At 40.7% G+C, this 24254-nt stretch overlaps 1 protein-coding gene across 4 annotated transcripts in view; it reads right to left on the bottom strand.

Annotated features, from left to right (window-relative positions):
* The window catches only part of MPPED1 (metallophosphoesterase domain containing 1), a 60160-nt gene extending 38899 nt beyond the window's left edge, over positions 1 to 21261 (bottom strand). The window contains exons 1-4 of one of the 4 annotated variants that reach the window (XM_064701747.1): positions 20643 to 20662; positions 20265 to 20526; positions 7795 to 8057; positions 2619 to 2800 (exon numbers count right to left, since the gene is read on the bottom strand). In XM_064701747.1, coding sequence (XP_064557817.1) covers positions 2619 to 2800; positions 7795 to 7946 — 334 coding nt within the window. In that variant the 5' untranslated portion in view covers positions 7947 to 8057; positions 20265 to 20526; positions 20643 to 20662. Of the gene's footprint in view, positions 1 to 2618; positions 2801 to 7794; positions 8058 to 20264; positions 20567 to 20642; positions 20739 to 21184 lie in introns of those variants that run through there. The other 3 variants (XM_064701744.1, XM_064701745.1, XM_064701746.1) reach the window with 3 other exon arrangements.
* Positions 21262 to 24254: the final 2993 nt, after the last annotated feature.

Below are 24254 nucleotides of genomic sequence, written 5' to 3'. Positions count from 1 at the left end.
ATTCTGGGATCGTAAGCGCCGTTACCGAGCTGGTAGCGGCCTTCCTGGGAACCAGGGACAGTCAGAAAAAGAGAACAGATTTTAGGGGATGACTCATCCAGCCAATGTGCCTCTATTAGCACAACACTTGAGCATGTGCTTGATAGAACCATAAGGCCCATGGAAAGTAATGATGGTAATGTAAAATAAATTTTCCATCAGACAGGCACAGGAGTTTTGTGTAAAGCGCAAAGATAAAATCTGAACTTGCTGAAGGGCGAGTTCATCTGGAAAGATGAAACAGAGAGATCAGAGTGGCACAGACCCAAGAGGGTATGGCAGAACTGAAAACTGAAAGGTGGGAATCAGTGATGCACATAGAGATTTGGAGAAAAAGCAGAAGGAGGGTTTGTATCTCGTGCTTGAGGGGAAGCTGAGATCAAGGGAAGCTGTACCAAACCTGGTGTTTATTGCAAGGCAAAAACAAAGTTGTAATCTAAGGACAGCAGGAGACACGGATTAACAAAGAAGTGGGAAAGTGAGCCTTGTACATGAAGGAATAAACAGGGAAATCTGGCAGCAGCAAGGAAGAATGTCACTGGAGGAAAAGTTGGTGCCAGAATCTGTCAGTTACTTTCTCAAGAAACCAGTAAAATATTAAGGAAAAAGGAGAAGGTTGGATTAGCTGCAAAATTATGGAAGGTACTGGAAGCAGCTATCTAGAAAAATCAAAGCTGTTGGAGACTAACGCCTTCACAAAAAAATGGACAATCAGCAAAACCTTCTGAAATTCCTTCTCAATGGGGATGCTTTTAACCATTCTGCCATTTACTGCAGGTTTTGTGAACACTCAGTATATTCAAGAGTTGATAAACTGGTTGATAAACAACCAAACAAAAACTTTATTAAAAATTTAAGTTAAATCTTTATTTTAAATTGCCAAGAAACAAAAACCTTTTAACTTGCTACCTTCCTGTATCTCAAATCTTTTGCTCTTGCAAAAATATAACTCCAAACACCAAGATCACCTTTTCCCAAGCGCACACTACCATGAAATTGGAAGCATGCCTGAAAAGTCAGAAAATTAAGCCCTTTTTTTTTGGAATAAAAATGATGAAGAGAACATCACAGAAATGCCTTGGGAAATCTTCCTACCATTCTGAGAGGATTTCAGCTTACAGACATCTTCAGAACACGGTACAGCTGTGACCAGCAGGGAGGCAGATGGAGAACTGGAGACAAAAACTCCAATTGCAGCAAGCAATGAGCACAGCCCCATCCTTGCTCACCAGCAATATCCCAAAGCACTTCTCTTCCCACACCAGCAGATAAATAAAATCAGGATTATTTAGAAGGGGTAACCATATGGTTTGAATAATTTGTAAATGCTATTTTCAGCACGTTACTATAATACATGGTAAAGACCTACAAAATAGGGTCAAAACTTGCTGTTTTATAACCAACCTGTTCCATTTGGGTGCAGAGACAGAGTTGATGGCTCTATATCAATTATTCCATTTGCTGTTTCTACCTTCATAGTCACAGAAAAAAACAATTGTTCCATGCGGGGCATATTATTGGGTTCCTGAGCTCAAATAAATATTTATCAGCCTTGCTAATAATTATTTGCTAGTAAATATTTGTTTAAATTGTGAAGTCCTGACTTTCCTTTTTAAATTCCATTTCAGCTTACATGCATCTGTCTGCTTTGTGCCTTCCTAGAGGATTGCTGCAATATGTAGCAAAAAAAAAAAAAAAGAAAAGGAAAAAAATGCAAAAATATCAACTACAAGAAAGAAAATTAACACAAAAACTTGAAATCTGTTTAAACTGTGTACTTTCACTCTCCAACTCCTTCATTCCCTCTCACCTTTTTTTAATTAATGAAGTCCTAAAATCCAGAAGCCACTTTTATTCTAAATTAAGGTATCTGCAATGCTGCAAGAACAGCACTGATGAGGGTTTTTGTCTGGATACAGTGCATGCTTTCCAATTTTAATTTATTTTTTTTTTTACCATATACAAAACATTGCAGAAGCACATGTAAATCATCACTCTCTTGCCCAGTGGAACAGAATTTCAGTTAGCAATGCCAAAAGTTGCCTACAGAAGGCATCTACATCTGGTCTGCTACATCCAAGGCAGCAACCACAGGCACACAGGGTTTGCTTTGTTCAGAATTCATCTCTGTGGTGCAGCTGAGCCTCAGATATAAAAAAAATCCTCAAACCTATGAGCCCTCTGGGGTTAAACAGAAAAATGTTTTCAGTCACAACAACTTTTTAGGGGAAGCAGCAAAGCTGTAACAATGTATTCAAGAGGTTTTATGCAAATCATTAAAGCCTCCTGACTTCAATTGTTGCTAACACCAAGAAGTTGCTTAATGTACACTTGAGAGTGTGAAGGCAGAACAGATGAATAGTCTCACAAATCCTATTTGCTCAGTTGGAAAAATGCAAAAATATTTGTTGAATCTAAGGAAAAAAAATCTGATTTCTGCTCACTGCCATTCAAATTTAAAAGTCAAATTAATATTCATGATTTCTGAGTGTGTGATGGTTTTTAACTGGGAGGCAGAAGGGGCAGATACAATCAGTAAACAAATTTACTGTCGAATCCACACAGAATTCAATACCTACCTAGCCACTCGTTGAATTTTTTTACTTCACTAGGAAGCCCCAGCTCAGTAAAATCACCAGCATGTATTAGCACATCTCCATATGGCATTTGGATGGGATCAGTTCTTGAGTGAGTATCAGAAATACAGACAAATCGTGTATATCCTGGAGGCTTCGGAGCGTCATGGGGCACCGGATCAACCCTGCAGGAAACGCATCATAACAAGGTTATAAAGTATTTACCTACTCCTTAGTGTCTGCTTTGCAATTCTGACACTACTTTTTTACCTTTACAAAAGAGTACACAGATTTCTAAATCTGCCTGATGGAAGGATTTGTTAAAACAAACCTAACACTAATGGGAGGTGTAAAAATTCTTGATGTTCACATCACAACATTTGCAGTATTTGTTGGGTAGATAGATTAATTTAAAGAGATTAAGGAAAAAAGATTGGACTCTAGCAGTAACTCTGACACAAATACAAATAAATAAAAGGTATTGCCATTTTCAAAGGAAAAGTACTATCCCATTTCATTGTTTAAATATGATTACACTGTACACAGGAAAAAGATTTATTTTAGATACATAAATACATTTAGATGCTTTTTTTTCCTAATTATAACTTCTTTTCTGCAAGTTACTCAATTTGAGCAAATTTAATTAACACATTTTGGAGATATGTTTCAGTGTGTTAATGCAAAGCAACATTAAAACTCTCCTAACAGCTGTAAATGTATGTTAAAGCCTGACTATTGTCAGGACAAAGTGACGACTTTCTGGGCTTAATTACACTAAATGAAATCAGATGCTGTGAGGGGTGAGGCAGCATTGTTCAGAACCCAATCTCTACATTCAAAGCTGAAGAAACTAGAAGATCTGACCCAGTTTGATGAGACTCACTTATATTTTACAAGAGGAAATCAGAGAACACCCCTCTGCCATAGAAGGAATACTTGTTTTCAAATCAATCTTTTTAACCTCAATCCATATTTTGTTTGAGTACATGGAAGCAAATCTATCTATATGCAGCTATACTGTATCTGCTACTCCAGTTAGGGAATTCTGGTGGAAAAAAATCAAAAAGCAAGAGATGCAAGAGTTATATTAATGTCACTAGAAACCAGAGAGATATACAGAAATGTTACGAACTATTTTACTTTTACAACATTTCTTTTGAAAGGGCAAATAAAATTAGTTTTGCTCCCTGTTGCAGTATACAGTACATATTTCTATCCCTTGCTGGTTGTGCTTTAATTCAGGAGCTTACTTTTACATAAACAAACTCAGGGGAAAAAATTACAGAGATATTTTCTTTTAATAATACTACTTCTGTTTACTAGGTAAATTTTCAAAAAGCATTTTAGAGCTTAAAAGGTGTAAGATAATAATATTTAATCACTCAGCCTTTTCCCTGTGTCAAAAAATCTATGAAATTCATAAGCAGATAAACTGAGGTGGCTTTGACAACTTCCCAGGATAAGTGATAGGGTGAGGAACAAATCTAAAACCTTGTTAAATACAGAAAAAGTTCTTAGCATTTTCTACAATGTAACTAGAAAACCAGAGTATGAATCAATTATTTTGTATCTTTGCCACATAGGAAGAAGAAATATTGGGGTTTTTATAGCAAAACTCTATATTGTTTTGTATTGTAAAGGCTGCTGGAGGAGCAGCTTTTTTGTACAAACACCTTAAGGCTGTCTTTCTGAAGTTCAGGTTTTAAGCAGAAAGTAGTTGAATACTTTCTGAGGGGTAAACCCAGCTGTGATCAAATCCTACCTGATGAACTACATGCCAGGGGCATAAGTAAGCAGGGATGCAGTGGGAACTCCAAAATTTGGGTGGCAAAAAGTGCAGTGCTTGGACTCCAAGCAGCTGGAAACACCTTGTGTAGGGCATGTGGGGAAGGGCAGATGAAGGAAAGAGCTGAGATGTTAAAAATGCCTCTGTTTTGGAGGAGGAGAGAGCTTCACAGGGCAGGCTCCAGGGGAGGCAGCAGGAGTGCAGAGGAATGTGGGTGGTGAATGGTGGGGCTCCGACTGGGAGGTGAGGATTTGCCCTCAGGTGGGAGCTGGGTGAAGGATAGTGCAGTCAGTTCACAAAATGAACCAGGAAAGTTGGATAAAAATGATTGAGGGGCTGACCTTGGCTATCACTGTAGCTGTTCAAGCTAAAAGGATTAAACACCAGCGCAGTAAACTGAATTATTGCTCTCCCTGCCCAACACTTCCCAAAGCGAGTTACAGATGGCATTACTGAGCCAGCTTTAAATCATGGATACTGCCTTGGCAAACAGAAGGATATGGACTGGTCTAAAACACCACTCTTTGTCTTTTCATGCTAGGGTAGCCTTTAAAGCAGGTACAGCTTCTCCTTCAGAAATCTTTTAAAGCTCAGCACAGCAGTGAGCCGGGTGCTAGGAAGCAGTGTATGTTTCACATAGGAAGCTGTGTGGAAAGAACAGCAGACTTACCATGGCAACCCCATGCAGCATATAATGCACATGCTTTGGATGGAGATGGGGAAGGTGTGGACAGAATTTTCCTGGTTGCTGAGGTATGTGTAACTTTTAAATTCTCTGCAATAGGCCAGAGAATTTTCGTGGGGAAAAGGCATCAATATAAAAAAAACCACCCAAATAAATGAGATGCAGATTTCTCATGTTAAAGTGATATGCATGCACTGAGACCATATATAGGTAAAAGCATATGTCAAGTTTCACAAACTCATCTAAGTTGTATTACTGGAAATAATTTCTGAAGGCTCGATCCCCATATTCTTGTGTAACGCATTCCCACAGCAGCTGTCACACCAACACCCAATGCACAGCTTGCAGCATGAGCAGAGGAATACAGATCTGCTGATTATTTTTGTGCAAATGCTTTTGTTTTTCTTTAGATCAGAAGGAAAACTTGCAGAGAAACTGAAAAGTGAAGTTGAAACATCTCAGAGCAAAAACACTTCTAGAGGTTAGTTTATACCCTAGATTTCAGTACTTCAGGAAGGAGTGAGACAGGCACTTTCCAGAAATGACTGATGGACTTGAAAACACTGGCAGAATTTACCATCTTCCTTGTCAGAGGCAACCCAGTCATCTCACAAGCACAGGGATGCCAGACTACGACAGGTCTAGAAAGGGCTGTCAGCATGTTCTGGGAGCTAAAACATCAAATAAGAAATCCAAACCTGCACAGAAGACCAAGGAAGAGCAGAAGAAAAGGAGCATACAACCCTCAGCTCCCCCTCACCCATGGTTAAAGTAGTTTACTGAGAGTTCAGATGTTAACAGGTCTGTGTGAAATGTTGCTGATTGTCTGCAACATCACTAATGGAGGTATTTTGAACCATGCACAAAGCCTTCACCTCCCTGAAGTTAAGGACAAAACTTGCATGCACAGAAGCAGGGCTAGGATTTCACCCACAACAATCATGTGAATAAAAGGTGCTTTTGTCACCCTTTTTATGTCTACTTTTCCCTTCTTTGTTACTATTCTGTTCACTGGTAGGAAGAAAAAGCAATCCTGCTGGTATTCAGAAACATTATTTACTATTTCTGTACAAAGAGAAAGCGTAGGTCAGATTGTGGTACATGTTTCAATTGATTTGGCCAGTTTTTCTATTTGCACAAGCTTCTTCAATAGTATTAATCACTCATGAGAGATTGCTAAACTCTTCTGAGAAACTATTTTCTAAGGATATCTTATTTTCAACTCCTTGCTTGGGTGCTGGGTTTCGATCATGTAGTTGACTGCCTAAGCCTCCCATACCATGATTTCTTACTGGTTAGAACTTTAAGCAGCATATTGTTGAGAGCCAAGTGAATACTAATAAATAACTTATTTTCAGTCCAGTGAAAAACATTTAGCTTTTAAGATCAGGAAACAGACTTCTGAGTGTCCAGGAGCTGTCTGAATATTCACAAAGAATAGCTAAGCCTCAACAAATCAGGCAACCTGCATTTGGCATTTTCATTTGTAAAAGTATTTCAGAACCCACATTTGTTTGTTTGTACTTTTTCTACCATTTGCCAGCTCTATAAACAAAAGATGTTTCCCAGTGCTAACACTCAACTCATTTTACTGTTTGCATTTCAGTAGGATCTAAAAAACCCCAACACAGACCATAATATACTGCCCCCAAAAACCAAGTGTTTGCTCACCATCTTGATATATATGTTAGTCATCAGATTTTTTTATATAATCTAATTTATGCCAAAAAAGCATTCACTAAATAGACACACAGCTTTCTACCAGTCACAAGTGCTGAGTTTTTTAACTGCAGAAATCATGACCTACACTTTTAAGTTATCAAATCATATTAAATACGCAAAATGTAAATCAGGTGACTATTTGTTCAGTCTTCCTAAACGAAAAGGGTTCTCTTTAAAAAATTAAAACCAGCCATCTGATCTAAAGATAAGGCTGCTTCTCTCTTTAATATACACAATAAAATGGTGCAGACATTTTCATTCCCTATAAAAATATTTTACAGTAGAATTTTATACTTAATTTATTTGTAATAGCTTTACTGTTTTGCTCTTCCTTCTGGCTTTAAACTTTATGGCAGGTTTCATTTTGTAATTATAATTCTCCACTTTACGTTACAAGTAAATCATCTAGAGCAGTTAATTTTACTGATGTTGTCATTATATAAGAAGTCAGAAACAAACACATTATTTTAATTACTCTTTAAGCACTTGGCACTTTTGGAAAGTAAGTTTTCGGATGGATGCCCACAGTATTTTATGTATTTATATGATTTTTCCCTTATATGCAGTTGCAAAATAACTAACCAACCAGAATGTGTGCTGTACAGATCCAGGCTTGATATGTTCAGCAACCACGTACATCAATATGCAAGTGCACAAAGCAAACAAACGTTAGTTATTAAGACTGCAGAAAGTATCATTCTTGTATCATCTCGCGGTTTATTGCCACCACTTGTTTTTTATTTCTCTTTTCAATACCTAAGTACTATGTATTACACTTACACCAGTGAGAGAATCTTTCTCCCATCTTTTAACAAAGTACTTTTCAAATGGCCTGATTTCTTGTCATTATAGTAAATATTATTAGAAAGGCGGCAAAACAGCGTTCCTTGAATTCTTTGTGACTGGTCCATGGAATACCACATCGACAAGGCAATAACCATAATCCGAAGGCTGTGCCGGAGCAATAACAGCACTATAATACTTACATTTGCACATGCGGGGGCTGGAAGCGTCCCTGGTTAATGTTGTAGAACGTGAAAGCCTGTGTGGGGTTGGAGCTGTACTCATCCACCTCGATGATGAGCCGGCTGTGCTGGTGCCTCCTGGCCGCCATGATGTGGGACTGGGCGAAGGCCATGTCTGCGCGCGGGCCCGGCGCCCTCAGGCCGCCATCTCTGCTATCTGCCTGCTGCAGGGGCCAGCAGCATGGCAGCCCCCGGCCCGGCCAGCACGCTGCCCTCGCAAACACCTGCGGCACAGGGAGACACGCAGCGTCACTGTCAGCACTTCCTCTGGCACGAGGGCTGTGCGGAACGGGAGGGGAAGGTGGAGGGACGGAGACAGACTGCTCAAAGTACACAAACTTCTCTAGTCAGCAACCTGGTGAACGTGCTTTACTAGGGGTGGGAAGCACGGAGTAAAAGTAAACTCGTTACACTTAGAAATGTATAAAAACGACTTTGTGAGAGCTGTCTCTCCGTGAGGCACAGAGGAGAGTAGCCATAGTAGCCCCCCTGTCGCACCCAATGCTGTTAGCCTGGTTCAGCACCAATGTGATCTTTGCTTGAGGCCTTTTTACAATTGTATTTTAATTATGGACTAAATTCTCCTTTTTAATCAAATTGGCTCATTCATTTATAACAAGAACATAGCTCAAGTGTTTCAGACTTTCAATCCAAACCCAAAAGATAAGTCCAAGCCACATCAATTCCAATATTTTTCCAATACAATCGTTCACATTCTTTGTTTTCTTTTCATAGAACTGATGAAGTTTTATTCCCCATCCTCCCTCAGAAAACCCCCACCAAACCTGAAATGGAATACATGACTATGCACAGCACTCAAATGCAAGTAAATTGAACAGGAACTAGTTTAACTAAATTTTCCCAAACTCTGTGACATTAGAGAGAAGCTTTGCAAGTGCCTGTTCTTTACATCAACAGAAGAGTGAATGGCTTTCTGTGCACTCAATCCTGGTTTTATAGCATCACTGAAGGAACTCCTTGAGGAGCACACAACTCCTTGAGTGAAGGACATATATAGAAAGGGCTCCCTTCTTCAAATAATTTCCAGTCAGGACTAGCCCAGCATTCTGAATTCACAGGAAAACAGAGTGATTCCAAGGGTAACACACAGTTAAAAGTTACTAAATATTAAAAAATGTAAAATCCCTGCAGGTTTTATGTTTGGGAATAATTTTTCCCCCAAAGGTTATGCAAGTCTAGAACAGCAGTACCAAAAATGGGTAGGGGAAGAACAATGTGAAACCAACTAGAATGCAAAGAGTATCCCCTGGAAACAGCAGAAAGTAATTTAAATGTGAATTTTACTCTTATTTCCCAGTTTTAATAAAAAATGGATTATAAGCTATAAAGGTGGGTATTTTTACAGTATAACTTTGCATTCTTTTTAAAAGTTGTCTGACTTAAATATTGACTTTCATGCAAGCAGGGGCTCTTTTCTTCAAGGGAATACAAGAAATCTGATTCAAAGACATATTTCATGAAAAGCCATGCTAGACTGCAACAATTCACTTAATATGCAGATTTTTGGAGAGCAGGACTAGAAATATTTTCTGTGACCATGCCGATGTGCCTTTCTGCCATTCTGAAGGGACCACTGCCGAGAGTGATGGCTGAGGGAGGCCTTCACAGTCACTCAGATTTTTAAAGCTATTTACAAGTACTTAGCTCCAATTCAGTTTAGTGGCAGTAAAGCACTTAAGCATCTTTAAAAATCTGGGCTGCTGCCCTCTGCTTAACTACCGCAGATGTTAAGTGCTCCAAGAAGTGGCAGAGTATTTTTGTTTGGCAAAATCTTGTTCTCAGGAAGCCCAAATGAAAGATTCAGCTTGGTTTTTGTTACTGGCTGAATGGCTGTAAGATGATGACAACTTGCTCTCACTAACAAGCCACAGCGAAACAGCCTCAGAATAAAGGAGCAGATTCCTACATGCCCTCCCCTAGAACGGAGTGGTAAGGAAATGCTAGAATAACAACAAAGAAAATTTGGGATTTCAAACACTCTCAGATGCTGAGTTCAGGCTGCAGAAGAAGCAGCAGCACAAAGGAATGTGCCAGAGCAGGGGGAGGGAAGGGAGGCACAATCCTTGTAAGAATAATCAAGTATAAATTGCTGCATTTAGGAAATAAGAAATTATGACAGCAGATGTGAAGAACCTTCCCTAAGGAGCTTCCTGTATTAAATGATGCATTTGTAAAGAAGTTTGAATAGTCAAGGTCAGAGATTTTATAGGGGGCAAACTGTTCTAAGTGAACCTACTTCTGTTTGAAAGAAACTATTAGACCTCTAGAAATATTCTCCAGTAAGAGAAATAATTTATGATTCCACACCTCCACATAAGGATTTCAAACTACCTCAAAAACACAGCCTTTTTTTTTACAATTTGGGGATTGTGCACAACTGAACCAGGGTTTCAAAGGAGTTAAGGCACTGCCTTAGGGACCTAGAATCTCCCTTTAGCCTTGGGAAGCTCTCAGGAGCTCACAGCAGCTGAGGAAACAGCTTCTGTCAGTCTGCTCTTTGGCTTCTGTCCTTCACAGCTTGTCACAAGTCAGATGTCAAGTCTGCTGCAGATAAACCTGCATGTACCCCAATGTCCACCCTTTGGCTCTCTTCCCCTTTCTGGGTTAGTGGAATGGCATGTACCAACACAATTTAACTCAAAAGACAAGTTTTTTGGGGAACAGAAACACATCCACTACCCCACTTGACACACCCTTAGTGCTGGAGAGCTCTTTTAAGCAGGGAATCCACCCTTGCCCACGGAGAGTGAGTGAACCACACACCATGTGGCCAGCCTGAGAGAATGGCAGCTAACACCCAGCAAAATGTTTATCCTATATGCAGGTGAAAAATGGGAAGACAACCTGTTTCCTTTGATTAAAAAAAAAAAAAAAAAAAAAGGAAGGGGAAAAAAATGCAACGGTATATTGAGTCTTCTGCTCAGTGACAGTCACTCAGTGCCAACCCTGGACACATAAAAACCATAAAACAAGGTGGAAAGGGAAGGGAAGTTGTGGGAAGGGAGGGGAGGGGAGGGAGGGAGGGAGGGGAGGGGAGGGGAGGGGAGAGGGAGGGGGGGAGGGAGGGAGGAGAGGAGAGGAGAGGAGAGGAGAGGAGAGGAGAGGAGAGGAGAGGAGAGGAGAGGAGAGGAGAGGAGAGGAGAGGAGAGGAGAGGAGAGGAGAGGAGAGGAGAGGAGAGGAGAGGAGAGGAGAGGAGAGGAGAGGAGAGGAGAGGAGAGGAGAGGAGAGGAGAGGAGAGGAGAGGAGAGGAGAGGAGAGGAGAGGAGAGGAGAGGAGAGGAGAGGAGAGGAGAGGAGAGGAGAGGAGAGGGAAGAAAAGATCTTAAAAAAAAAAAGAAAAAAAAAAGAACAGCAGTCACTGAAATGCCCTGAATGCCCTGTGCTAAACAGAAATCATCTATGTAACACACAGGATCAGTAAGCATAATTCAGTATCAAGCTGATAATTCGGTATCAAGCTGATTTCAAGCTCATTTCAGAAACATACACAGATGTCTTTGAACCTTACCTTTCAGTCTATGGTTTTCTTCCTGCATAAGTGATTGGCTGACTACTGACATTCTTGGTGTTCGACAGAACAAGCTGTCTCCTTCCAGCTTGACTGATAACCAGACTGACACCCATTACTCCCCTCTTTCTCTTTCCATTTCCAATAGTTCCCCAAATTGTAACTTTTCCTTTCTTTTAATATTCTGACATGTATTGCTTTCCCAAACCACAGTATAAAATGCAGCAGGGAAATAATTATCTGCTTCTGCAGCATGCAAGTTTTAAAATTATATGCCCAGCATTAACAACACAGAGAGTTAAGACTCAAATCCCCACAGCAACAACATGCTAACCATCCTCTTCCCCCAGACTTATGGAGCTGCGGGATGTCTGCCAGGGAAAAACAGAGAAATGTAAAAAGGACTGCAAGAACATGAATACTAAAATAAATATCACAAACCTGGCTGTTGGAATCACAGACTGAGAAAAAGCTATTAAATCAGCTAAGCCATCTTCTTACAGAAGGCAGGAATGTTCTCTGTACATTAATTTCCTGCTGTTTTCTCCAGCGTGTGTTCAAATGGGCGCCAAAGTCCACTATGTGTAATGGACACTGCTCCAGCCTTCAGAAGGCTTCACATCAGGATATAAACTGTGAGCACTGAAACACCTCTCCTAAAGAATTACTGGACTAGGCAGCTAGGACTACCCAGATATATTTAAGTACTTTATGAGGTCCTCAAACAAATCTTTGTATTAAGATTCTATATTTTTTTTTACTTCTTCAGCCTGAAATTTCTGGTGTTATATCTCACCAGCATAAATATTTCCCCATCTAGATGAACTTCACAGCCTTTTTATACATCCTATTTATCTTTTTTTTTTTCATTTCAAGCCAATGTTTTATTTTGATCTCACTTCTCCACTCACATATTTTGCTTTATTCTAGGTTCACTCTCATGACCACTGTCTCTTCCCAAATCTCACTCCACTGCCCCACTGTTCTCTCCATCATCCACCCTTTGTCTCAAGTCTAAAAACACCACCGACACTTCTTGAAAATAATTCCTGCAGCACACAATGTGAATCCAGAATTGAAGCTACATGGATCAAGCAGATGTCACTGAAATAATAATTAGAAACCAAGATAAAATATTGATTATGATAATTTTAATAATAATTTTTAAAAGTCAGTAATTGGGAGAAAACGATAAAGGTGTTCCCTGTTGAGAACTGAACTTTGCTAAGCTGCAAACATCTGAAGGTCAAGAAGCACAGTGTGACTGTAGCACATCACAGCAAGAAGCTGAACAGGGGCAGTTGCCAGATTTTCCACCACCAGTGAGACAAAGAGAGAAGAGAATGCTGGGACTCCAGGCAGTACCAAGGTCAGGGGCAAAGAGGCAGCTACAGAAAACATGTTAATTTTGCTCAGCCAGCCTCTCAAGCTGATGTTGGGGAGGCAATGAAAGAATAAAATGTAGTAAAAAAAAAAAAAAAAAAAAAAAAAAAAAAAGAGGCATTTCCATGCAGCTATGAAACATCAAAGCTGTATTTTTTTCAGGGAAAGCCAGTAAGACAAGAGCAGTAAAGCACCTTAAAGAGGAGCATTGAGAGTTTGTGATAGACTGCATGGTGACACACTTGCTTCTCATGCAAGTCTTGGACACTGCTAAGCAGAAACTCTTTCAAGAGCTTTTACAAGCACCCAAGTCTTCCCTATATTACAGTGCCCCTCATAAACTGTCAGATCACCCCTTACATGAGGAAGTAGACCCTTTATTTAAACCCCCAAAATCACAACTGTCACAGCAAAATTTTTACAATAATCAGCTCCACCGTCACAAATTCCTGCTTTTGCTTTAACTCCTGAAAACGCTTGTTACAAACTGACCACCAGTAAGTGAACATACTGAGACTAGAAAAGCAACACTTACTCTGAGAAATAGGCTGAAAATACTAAGGGTTTTTGCTAAAATACCCATTTCACACAGTTCAGATAGAGGCCAATCAATGAAATCAGTCTGCTATCTTCAGTTCTGCTACTGGAAAATGAATATTGAAATAATCCTAAAAAGGCATTTCTCTGCCGGAAAGGATGAGCCAGGGAAATAACACTGCTGTTAAAATCTTTCCAGAGAGATACACTTTCCTCTTCCTCCTCTTCATCTTCTGAAACAGAATGCAGGTCCTGGGAAAGCAAAACCACTGAGCTTCCCCTTGGCAGTCTGGAGTGCTCACCTGACAAATGAGGACTTTAAAGGGATGGAAGCACAGTCAAATGTCATGGACACACTTGAGGATTTTAAGTTTGATCATGCACACCTCTACTGATGGAATCATTAGGCTTCCTAAATTAATAGGATTTGTCAGAGATAGGAACATTTCCCATTGCATTTAAAACAATAAACAAAACTAAATGCACTTCTAGGCCTTTTTAGAAAACATCTGAGGTGAAAACATTTCTGTGCTAGCAAATCTAAATTTGATATCAATCAAATAATACTCAGTTCTGTGACTCCATCTTTTCCCTGGAAGTCATGGCTATTTCCACCCATATAAGCAAAACGAGGGAACGTAATTCTGAATTACCTGTAAGCCTCAAAACCCTACTCTTTTTGTCCTCTTCTGTTTAGAATCTCATATTTCAGATATCAATGAATACTTCAGTGCCTCATCATATATCTCACATATTTGTTAACTGCAGATCTGCAGGGCACTGAGCAATCTGGTTTCTAACATGGGAAAAGAAACAACCAGTGACTTAAACATACCTATTATTTCTCTGTAATTCCAACCACCTTAACCTGCATTAGGAAAAAAAACAGGCAACAAAATCCCCCAAGCTATCTCTCACCATTCTAAAACACACATCATTGCTCTCCTTTGCAGGTTATAATGACCTGTCACATACAGTATGAGAAAACTCTGCACTGAATTTTTTTTCTTCAAATTAGTTACTTCCTTTGCTCTCGAACATGAATACTGCACGTTTCTCTCATTATTTTTCTTATAAAGAACACGAACATACTTGTGAGCTTTAACTGTAATAAAAAGATTCTATGGACACAGCAGGTATGAAATGAGATAAATTATTTGGGTTTTGGGATTATGTGGTAACATCCACTTCTATGAAGTTTCATCCAAAAATATACTGTACCTACAGCACACCAAAGTTCTGACAAGGCATCCAGGAAAGCATGCAGACACTGAGTTCAGAAAATACAAAAATGGCACATTTACCTAAGAAATTCAATTCTGTATTTATTTAAAGCAGTTACCACTTAGAAACCTTCTTTGTCAGTTTTTTTTTGAATGATAATTTGATTTTTAATTACTTTTTCTCATTTCCTTACTTAGTTCCCAAACCTATACAGTAAATGAATATTCTATTTATGAAAATTTAGTTTTATTTTCGCTCATTAGAAGTATAATTTTCTGAATCAATTTCTCCTCCATACAAATAAACTGTTCATTTATTCAATTTGAAAAATCAACAAAACCTAATAATACTGCTTTGTTTCCACCTTAAAATTCTGCTTTATCATATATCCAATATATGTTTTAAATACTGGAGTGCTCTAAGATTTACAAACAGATTGAATATTTGTCAAGGCTAAACACATTATTATAATCCTACATACGATAGTGCCTGAATGTATAAAAACATTGTAATATTTCAATGAAGTATTTAAATGGATACTTTTTTAAGTAAAACCAAATGTTTTTCCTGAAAAATATAATATTTTCACTCAATACTACCTTTAGTTATCTAAAAATACCTGCAGAGTGGATAATCTATGTAAGTAATTACCTCTAGGGAAGGAAATTTTAAATAAATATCTAAGAGCCACAAAAATAATTTCTCACTTTTGCCTTAGTCTCTGGCAGTAATATATAATCTGCTATGTTACTGTAAACCATGTGTATATATTCATTCAGGAAAAATTAGAATTCCTCAAATGAGAATACTCATTCTAAAGGAAAATAGCTAAAAATACAAGTTATGTGGGAAATTACAAAAAAATGGACATTCCAACAGAAATAAATTAGGGTTGTGGGGGTTTGATTCTACATTTCAGTTTGCAATTTGAGCATGTCATCTACTCCTGAATCTTTCAAAATATTATTTACTGAGGAGACTAAGTACTGAAACATATTTAAGACACAGTTTGGTTTAATTTTAAATTGAAGAATGTTCATATTCTTTACTCTTTTGTGACAACTGACCACATCCTCACTTCCTAGCCTAGTACAAGTCCTGCTGGGTGAAAGCCACTTGCCTGCGACACTCACTTTATCCAAATTGCTTTCAGTGGAATTTGTGTGTAATAAATTGACAGGCTCTTCCCTTTTTGTGCAGCAGCCCTGCTTGGCTGTGGATTCATTTCTACTGCCAATATTCTCATCTGATTTCAGAGAGAAATCTGATGCTAACAACTCTTGAAAGGACAAGAGCCCAGAAGAGAAGTGGCCTATCCATCCCTGTAGTTCAAGATGAATGAAATGCCAAAGTACCAGCACATATGTCAAAGGTGGGATGTAGAACACAGCTCACATGCAAATATATTTATAGTGATACTACTTCTGGCATCAGTGTCTCTTTTTCTACTAAGACCTGGAGATAAATTATAAAATTAAACAAGCAAATCTTTCACAGCTACATTTTTTTCTCTTATACACAAAACTTTGAAAATTTACTATGCTGTCATATTATTTCTGCTGTTTCCACTTCTCCCTCATTTAGCTGCATCAATCCCACTGAAACCCTTCATGTCATCTGATTCATGTTCAGGGATGGAGTCACTGGGATTGTTACCTTTATTTTTCCAGGTATTGCCTCCAGGACTGTTGTAAGGAAAAAACAGTCAACAACCACTCCCAACCTGAAGTCATGTCCACAAAGAGCCCCCCTACGTGGTCCATGTGAGATAAAGAAAGGCTGCCCCTGAACTGTGCTCTGCCCATCAGCTGATTCACTGGCTGCTTGAAACACTCACTTGAAAAATTTTAGTTGCACTGGTAAAAAGATTTCCATGGGACACAAAAAAAAAAAAAAAAAAAAAAAAAAAAAAAAGCTAAAATAAAACTACACAGTTTGGGGATGGAAAGTAAACAGAGATCAAAATGTAAAAATATCTGGGAGGAAAATAACCAAATTCTGAAACGAACTCATTGTACATTTTTTTCTTTTCCCTTCTGTTTTTTTGATCAACATGGTGAAATCTGAACATTTTTTTTGATGTTGACAAACCTGAAGTTTCCACTAATATGTGTTGAAATTGACATTTATTGTCGTCCTTGTTGAAGTTACAAGCCAGTTAATCTCTGTCAGTAGCTAAACTCTGATCTACCCCATCCCCACTACATTAGGCAAGGTGTCAAACTTTTACCAAAATCCTCTCATATTAGGGACACAGTGTTGAGGGACAAAACTCAGAACAGCGATACAGCATAGAAAACCTCCAAGCAGAAATGTTTTGCTTTTCTACCAAAGAACCAGAAGAGGGGCTGTCCCACCAAGCCAAAATAATCCTTTTACAAATACATTATGAGTGTCCACAGACCAGGTGAAATCCAGCAGCAAATGATGCTGGATACAGCCCTACAGTAAAACAGTCTCTGCCCCAGATTACAGCCTCCAGAAACTCAACAAAGGATATGGGAGGAAAACAATGTAGCACAGGAATTATCAGTGCAATGGCAGCACACTGTGTTCCTTCCATTTTCTTTTAGGAAAAAATAATGCAAGATTAGCATCACAAAAGACACAAGTGGGAAGAAGATGGCATCTGATAAGAGTCGGTGAGAGGAGGGAAAAGGTGATAAGGAATCCAGTGGCGTGCAGGGTGCTGGAGTTCCACAGCGCATCAAGCGCAGCAATGCGATTCCGAGAGCGGCAAAAAAGGAGGCTTGTGCAAAACAGCCAATTAGGAAAACATGGAAAAAACGACCAAAAATATCAGTCACAATCTCCTCCTTCATATGCCACTTGTGCAGCTGCTCTGCTGGCTTCAGTCTTTGGTTCACTGACAAGACCCTAGATGCCGTAAGGGAAGCTGGACTGACTGCATGACAGAGGAATTCAATTTAAAAGGTGAAGAGGACACACCACATAAAAAGTAGGCTTGCAAAGAAAAGTGATACACTCTTGGTTTTAGCAGAAATGTACAAATTAGACATATGTAACAAGTGATGGCTAATGCTTGCAGTTGAAATGCATTTCTGCATTGCACCTTTCAATCAGTAAAGACGAGCCCTTACCTCACTGATACAGAATACAGCATATTTAAATGATATTATGAACTCAGCCTCTACTCCCATAGTAAATCATAGCATTTTAAATTGTGACTGAATGGAAGGTACTGAGCATTTTGTGTTTAGGTTAGTATAATGAATTCCAGATCAGTTATGACTGAAAGTTGCCTCATATATACCACGATGGCTAATTGTTGATCCTAATACAATTCCCACTGCCTTGTCAAAGCATGGCAAAACTGCCACACTTGTTGACAGTCTCAACAATGAGGTCAAGCAGTGAGCAGCGCCCAGGGATGAACTGCTTTGACTCCAGAGGTGGTTACTGCAGAAGCAGGGAAACAGCCAGCACTGCAACAGCTCTACCACTTTTTGCAATGGATCTTATCAGGGGCTGTCACTCTGCAACCTTGCCTGAACATCACATTCTCATGCTATTTTATTTGTAATTACATTGACTGAAAAGTTGATTTTCTAATGGGAAGTTAAAGGATAACAATCCAGCAACCTTAAAGAACTGTCTTACATTAACCAACTTTGCTTATATTTTGAAAGATAACCTAGAATAGCCAGGATTTAAAATGAGATTTTAAGTTAGAAATAATAATTAGAATTCATCTCAGACAGATGAAATTGACCTGTGGAAAATGATGACAGAACCCAAACCGATGTATGATCCAGAACACCCAAATTAAAGTTTCCAGGGCTACACTGAGTCTTATTTTGAAAGCTCATACTGTATGTTGCAATATTCTAATATTCCTTCATGTAACTGAACATGTGAAAAAGCTTTTCCTTCAGCTTACCTTGCACATCCCGTATGAATTCTTCAAAACAAAATTCAGCAAGGATCAAATGGACTGCACTGGATTATTTGTATTATGTTTATTAACCAACTGAGATGAAAACTGTTCTCGTGGATGAAAAGCATTAAAATTCTCAATTATGAATGCACTTTCTAATTACTATTTGATATTGTTTCCATATGTCTGAAAAAAAGAAACTGACTGGGTAATTGACTAAGCAGTTACCTGGTTTCAGGGGATTTGAGTCTCCTTCCTTCTAATTCAGTGGCAGAGCTCAAGCTGACTTAAAAACCAATGATCTCTTTATACACTTTTACTCGTTCTACTAAATAAAAAAGTCCACTTCAGCGTAACTCTTCAGGTCAAGAGGACTGCACCTGAGGCAGCAGATCTGAACATGTTTGGCTCCTGGCAGGAGGTTTATAGTACATATAGTACATTCAATTAAATAAATATGACCAAAAACTACACTACATTCTATGAACTATTAAGTGAAGAAGCAGAAACATCAATGTCAGAGTCATCTATGAATGTATGCCAGATCAGAACTCCAGTCTGCTTTACGTTCCTGCTGACAGTTCCCATAATGAGCATGCAGCATTAAATAAAAACCATGACCTGTTTAAACAAAGATCAGAGCACCAGCTTTATCTTTGCATTCTCTAATGTTTGTTGTCTGGCATCACAAACTAACACCAAAGCAACTCTCTTGTTAATAGCAGCCCAGAAGGTTTGCATACAAGGCATGAGGGGACGGCTCCTGTCCACCAAGAACATTTGTGTATCTTTAAAATGGACATTTTACTTCACACAAACATATACAGGTATTCTCTGCAGTTACTCTGCCATGAATTATACCACAGGAGATCAGGAAGAGAAGAAAGGAGATAGAGGGGATAGTGTACAAGCAAGAAATTTTAAAGATTGTTAAAGATGTCTCAGATAGATTGAGACAATGAAACAAACCCCAAGAGCCAAGCTAAAACTGTTTAAACAGAGCATTGAAATTTTATGGGTAGTTACTAATATTAATCAGTTCACAGACATATGATACAAGGGAAAACTACTGCATTTAATAATTTCAAGAAAATCTATATACAAATAGAAATCAGCAACCCCCCTATTTTTGTAGTACACTACCAGAGAATTTACAGTGTCTGGCATCACAAAACTGTTTATTCCAAATAGGTGCAACACAGATTGTCATTTGCCAATGACTCCATAACTGGTCTTCTCAAAAGATGCATGATTTTTTGGTAGTCTGATTTCAGATAGGCACTTTTAAAATGTAGCCTTGCATTTTAAATATTTACCTTAGAAAACCTGAGAGTTCACTTCATCACAATCTAATATTATGCAAAGTTTAATAATCATGCCTAGTTATCAATTTATCCAGAATATCCGGAGCTCCTTTACATTAGTCTAAATTAACCACAAAATTCATTAAACTGAAGTTGCAATGGCTATCAATACCATACATTATCAGCAGATCTCTCAATGATAATATTGTTAAGGAACAGACTGTGCAAGCAGGAATCTTCAACTATTGATCTTCCGCCAAAGAGAATGAAGCATTTAAAATCTGCCCAGTTCTTCACGTTTCCCATCTGTACCCTCAGTGTTACCCACGGACAAGCACACCCATTTATAAATGTACTCCACACTACCCATCTGAAAATGCGAGATAGAAAACGCTAATCCTAAGAAAGCAATGAAAAGAACTGAAATCTCTATTACACGTCCTCAACCTTTTTACCTTATTTTTTTTTTTTTGTTTTGGTCTGCTATACTGCTTTAAGCGTGCTGGATACCAAATAACAGCGCAATAAATCACATGCAAATCGGCATGAATCCTACCAAACTTATTCGAGCGGTTTCCTCCCGGAACAAAACTTTGGAGGTCACTCAATCCTCTCCTACGACAAAGGGAAGTTCTTCCTCTTCCATCACCCCTTCCCCCGGCTGTGCGAGTGCGAGGGGACTATCGGGGAAGGCGCGCACGGCTTTTCCACGGGGGCTTCCTCGGCGCTGCTGCCCGGTTGACGCTGAGCACGGCGCGGGGATGCGAGCGACAGCGCCCGGGGCGCCCGGGGCTCCCAGCCCGGCCTCCGCGGCAACTCTGCGAACAAAGTAACTTGGCGGCTGGGCAGCGGCCGCTCTGCCCTCGCCAGCGAGCGCTCGCACGGCCGGGGAGAGCGGCCCGCAGGGTCCCCGGAGCGCGGTGCCAGCCCTTACCTTGCTCCGCAGGCGCTCCGCACGGCCGGCGGCAGCAGCGCCGCGGGGCCGGGGCACGGGATGCTGCGAGGCTCCCGGCGCCTCTCCCTCCGCCTCTCTCCCGATCCTCAGAAAAGCCCTTCCCCCCCTCGCTCCCCCCGCGCCTGCCTCACTCTCTCTGGCTTTGGGGCATAGATGTTATGTGTATATATATGTGTGTATGTGTGTATATAAATATATTTATATATATTTTTTTTTTTTAAGAAGCCAAGGGGAAGCTTGGTTGGGAGAAGCAAAACCCTGACGCGCTTGGGGGTGGGTAGGTGGGGGGTGCGGCTGGGGGGGCTTCAGACCCTCGCACGGCAACACAGGCGGACCCATCCCCCCCCCGTCTCCTCGGTCCCCAGCCGGGGGAGGCGGTCGAACCTCACCGCCTTCCACCGATCCCGCATCGGGAACGGGCCCTGCGCGCGATTCTCCCGCCCGGGGCGGCCGCCCGGACCCCAGCCTCGACCCCCATCCCTGCGGGGGCAGCGGGGCGGGGGGGCTCCCCAGATACATACCCTGCCCGCCGGGGCCGGCTTGAGGACGCAGGATTTTGTGCGAGCGATCGTCTCCTTCTCCGGGAGCTCAGCCTCCCCTCCCCCCCGCCTCCCCTCCCCCGCCTCCCCCACCTCCTTTGGGGGGCCAGGAATCCCCCACTGCCGGCCCTGCCTCCTCCCCGCCCGGCCGGAGCGCTGCTGCGCCGGGGCCGCGGCGCGGCATGGCCCCGGAGCTCGGTGCCCGCGGCCGGGCTGCGCTGCGGTGAGCGCGGGCCGTCCCCTCCCGCCGCGGGCGCGGGTCAGCGGGGGCGGCGCGGGGCCGCCTCCGGCGTGAGGGGAGGCTGCGCGGCCCGGGGCACGGCGGCCTCGGGGAGCGGGTGCGTGCGGTCCGCAGGCGGGACACTCCGCGCCGGCCTTTCGGGGGATGGGGTGCTGCTGGCTCCCTCCTTCCCGCGGCGGTCAGGGGGAAGTTTGGCGCCGGGTCTGCGGGGGGACTCTCCGGGCAGCGCCCACGGCCAAGAGAGCCGCTGCCCGTCCCTTCGGCAGCGCAGGTGCTGGGGGGCGAGAAGGTCGCCGGGGGGACTCCGGAGGTCCGGCCCTGGCTGGGTGCAGGGGGACACGGGGGTGGCCGAGGGAAGGTCCCTTCCCTGACAGCGCCTGGTGTGTTTCTCAGAGGCACCGAGCACGCACATCTTCCCTCGGCTTTGAAATCAGGCCATCGTAGAATCATAAATATATAATATTGCACTCCTATGATATTATGAGTAGAGAGCAAGAGAGTTAAACGCATGCATTGAGGAGAGGCGAATTACATGTAAAGGGCTTTACTGCACAACTGCAGAGCGATTCTCAAATGAAAAAATTTCAAATCCTTACAAGAATAAATTTAATTCCTGCTCGCACGTTCCCGTTTCGCCTGCTAGGCAAGCAAGCGTGCTGGATATCGAGCAACGATTAGTGGAGTTACATCTGGGTTGGGTACACATGGTGACTTAGTGCTGATCAAACAGCAGTCTGAAAATCCCGAGCTGGAAAATACCCATTCTGGACAGAATAATTGCACTTTCCACATCTCTTCCAGGTCAGGGTGGAACAGAGAGCCTTGGGAAGGGTTCTGGAGGAAAGAAAAGAAGCCATCGAGCCCCGCACACGGTCCTGTACTGCCGAGCAGAGCCAAACTCGCACTCAGGCTTTGCCCGGGCCAGGGGGACCCCACGAGAAGTTCCCGTGCCCTGAGCAGAGGCTCAGATCTCCAAAACTGGACCTGAAAACTTTCCCCCACAGCTTCCATTGCTGGCAAAACATACGTATTTATCTTGAAAGTTTGCTTCTTGACCTGTCAGCGCTTTTGCAACAATATAAATGTGCTTGGGAAATTTTTGATCGGCCTAATGGTTAGGACCTATTAGAAGCTGCAGAACATACTCACAATCAATTCACTTATTCAGATGCATGAATGCAAGCTTAGAAAAGTAATTACAGGCACCTTTTTTTGGAAATCTTGAGGTTGTGTGGTTTCCCCACGGGAAATATGAGTAATAAATTCCTACTTAAAAAAAAAAAAAGTAAGAAAGAATAAAATGTGCTAAGCATTGTTCTTATTTATTTTTGTCTTTAATATTAAAAAATGTTGATTAAATGTTCCAGGTGAGGCAAGGGTGGCTGGATGCAAATCCTTAATTTTCACAGAAAAATGAAAATCCTCAATTTCAACTATTCCTTAAAAGAACAATGAGAAAGATTTGATATTGATAATTTAGATCTTCTTTTCACTTTTTAAATTTTAGTTGTCTTTTGTAAGAGAACTGGATTTTTCTTTTCTGGTGAACGTGTAAACAGAAATCAGCTGGTCAGTATTAGCAGATCTGGCCATTTTTCTCTTTCTAGTGAGAGTTAATGTATCTATAGAGTTAACATCATATCTATACACATTAAATACATCTGGTTTAGGTTTAAAATATTTTATTTAAAAAATAATTTATTATCCTCTATTGTCACAAAATGGTGAACAGTACTTGACATTTTTAGTTGTTTATGATTTGCATCAAGTTGTCTTTGTATAAAAACTGACATTCAACTAAAATTTATTTGAGGTCACTTAAAATTGTTCATTAAAACTATCTTAAAACGCTTGATGCATTTCAAAAGTATCTTTGCATTTTAAAATATTTTATGAAATAACTGAAATAATGGCCCCTAGAAGGGGAATTAAATTGGAGGCTTCCGGTAGCCATGGCGTTGACAATCTTAGAGAAAGATCTTATCCTCTCACACTTGGGTTTAGCTGTAGATTGACAGAGGAAAATAGGCAATCTTACTTTTTCTTCTTTAATGTTGGTTTTTCAGCTTTAATAGTCCTTAACTGAACTACTCAAATGGATTGAAACAAAGATATTCACCCTGCCTGCAAAAGAAACTGCAGCTCTCAAAAATTGCTTTCCTGCATCAGTTACATCCTGTTCCATCTGCTTAGCCACGGCACTCAGTCAGGCTGGTGGTGTCACCCTCTGAAGCTCAGGAACAGCAAACATCTCTTTATGTCAATTGAAGAGACAATGTTACGTGATTTTTTTGTGTTTTAAATAAAAAATTTTTGGGGAAGATACTATGGAATTATGTTGTCCAGCAAGGACAATCCCTATTTGTAGGCATTTTAATCAGATTCTGGGATAATGAAGCAAGGGACCCCTAAATAGTTAGCTTTGGTTGTACAGATTGTTACTTCAAGGTGGAAGGGCTTTTATGTATCATTTTTGAATTATTATTTTTGAAGATGGAAAATGCTCTATGTGAGCACTTAGGTAGCAACAGACAAAAATTAATTTCAACTGATAGGAGAGGAAATGATCCTCTTATCTAAAGTGAAAGGCAGTTGGGCAAATGAAGTTCAGACGATCACTGGGGAAGGCAGAAATAGATAATAAACATAAACCTGTATAGCAGTGCATCATTTCGGCAGAATTTTTGTACTTAATTTGGCTTCTTGCTGGTTGGCAACTATTAATGTGTAGTTTAAATTAAACTTGTGCTTCAAAACCACCCATTAAATGAAAAATCCAGCCCAGTTTAGGATTTTTTTTTAATGTTTCTT

Source organism: Zonotrichia leucophrys, chromosome 1A (genome assembly GCF_028769735.1).
Source record: "Zonotrichia leucophrys gambelii isolate GWCS_2022_RI chromosome 1A, RI_Zleu_2.0, whole genome shotgun sequence".
Lineage (NCBI taxonomy): Eukaryota > Metazoa > Chordata > Aves > Passeriformes > Passerellidae > Zonotrichia > Zonotrichia leucophrys.
The sequence above is the reverse complement of the archived record's forward strand: the minus strand, read 5'-3'. Positions and strand labels throughout refer to the sequence as shown.